Consider the following 1,439-nt stretch of genomic DNA (forward strand, 5'->3'; position numbering starts at 1 on the left):
GTGAAGTTCGACTACGTTATCCACTGAAGTCTGGCTACTAGTTGTGTTGCCCAGTAACAGGCACAACATTCTGGTAGCAGCTCCTTGTTGATCGACGACGAGCCCAATGACGAATAATACTGGTGATAATCGCCCCCAGGTTGATGAAGCCGCCCCCTTGAGGATTAGTCTCTCGATGCCCCCTGCTTTCGATGGTATCTCCGGTAGCTTTAAGGATTGGCTAAGACGTTATGAGCAATGTGCCCTTGCCGCCGGATGGTCCACTCAACAGCAGGCAGAACGCCTTGGTCTGTACTTGAAGGAACCCTTTCTATCTGGTTGGGATGCTTATGCTAAGAAGGTGAACTTCGAGGAAGACAAGAAGTCCCTCCTGAAGATATTTGATCATGTCCGTCCCCACCGAGCCCTGAAACAGTTCCAAGAACTACGCTGGTCCAAAGGTCAGCACCCGGCTCTCTATGCTGCAGCCCTACAACGACACCTCAACCGGTACTATACCAAGGAGAAGTTCCCCGAACTCTCTGAAGCGGACAGGACTAAGAACATGGAGGAGATGATCATCGACCGACTGAAGGCAGATCTACCCCCCATGGTCCGGTTCCAGCTCCTCTTGAAAGAGCCTAAGAACCTCAAGGAGGCCTGTATAATGTGTGACAGCGTTCTTGCCCTTGACGACGTTAACCCCAACACCATGGTCGAGACACCAGCTAAGGTTGCCACAGCCGCTGGTGTTCTCGGTAGCCAACCGGCCGATGACTCTACGGATACGCTCACGAAAGCTGATGCCAAGCGTATCGAACAGAAGCTCTGTTAGATTCACCGGTGTCGAAGTAGATCAACTCAATACCAGTCGATTAGGGATGATGATTATAATACTCCCAAATCTATCTTGGGATTGTCCAGCATGCTTCGTGGCGGTTACAAGTATCCAATGGCGAGCGAAGGATACAAATGAAAGATATGAATAACGCACACAGAAGATACTACTGGACAATAGGCTGAAATAGGTTAATTATTATTTAGATATCCTCGGTATCTTACACGCCCCCCTCTCGATGCGAAGCATCGCAGAGACGAGCCACCTCAACAGGACGACTGGCCACTGAAAAAAATAGACCTCACTCATCAGGCAAATCATCTTGTTGGGGAGGATCGCGATCATACTGAATCATAGGGACCACGTTGCGAAGGTTTTCGATACTTGTAGTACCGTTGGGGTGAATGATACGGACACGATTAGTGCTCACTCTCTCCTTCACATGCCCTAGTGTGAATGCCGGTGCCAGCTTACGCGGTACTCCAGTGTAGACCAGTACTGGCGATGCAACGGGAAAGGGGTCGTTGTCGTGATTGGCCCCAAGACGCTTGTTGACCGGTCTCAGCTCGGAGTTGCGCTTCTTAACGATAGACCACATGTGGCTGAGGTAGATGTTACGAGC

The 1,439-nt window shown here is 50.4% G+C and overlaps 2 protein-coding genes across 2 annotated transcripts; one reads left to right on the forward strand and one right to left on the reverse strand.

The window, feature by feature from the left end:
• Positions 1–139: 139 nt before the first annotated feature.
• On the forward strand, positions 140–814 carry Pmar_PMAR016704 (hypothetical protein; the record flags this gene model as incomplete). Its single annotated transcript, XM_002768448.1, has 1 exon — positions 140–814. A coding segment is annotated over one exon (675 nt), but the record flags the coding sequence as incomplete, so codon positions are not given.
• A 304-nt stretch (positions 815–1,118) lies between these two features.
• Pmar_PMAR016705 (hypothetical protein) lies at positions 1,119–1,415 on the reverse strand (the record flags this gene model as incomplete). Its single annotated transcript, XM_002768449.1, has 1 exon — positions 1,119–1,415. The coding sequence occupies one exon, from the start codon at positions 1,413–1,415 to the stop codon at positions 1,119–1,121; it is 297 nt and encodes a 98-aa protein (XP_002768495.1).
• Between the last annotated feature and the right edge of the window lie 24 nt (positions 1,416–1,439).

The sequence above is a fragment of the Perkinsus marinus genome (assembly GCF_000006405.1).
Source record: "Perkinsus marinus ATCC 50983 genomic scaffold scf_1104296968160, whole genome shotgun sequence".
NCBI lineage: Eukaryota > Perkinsozoa > Perkinsida > Perkinsidae > Perkinsus > Perkinsus marinus.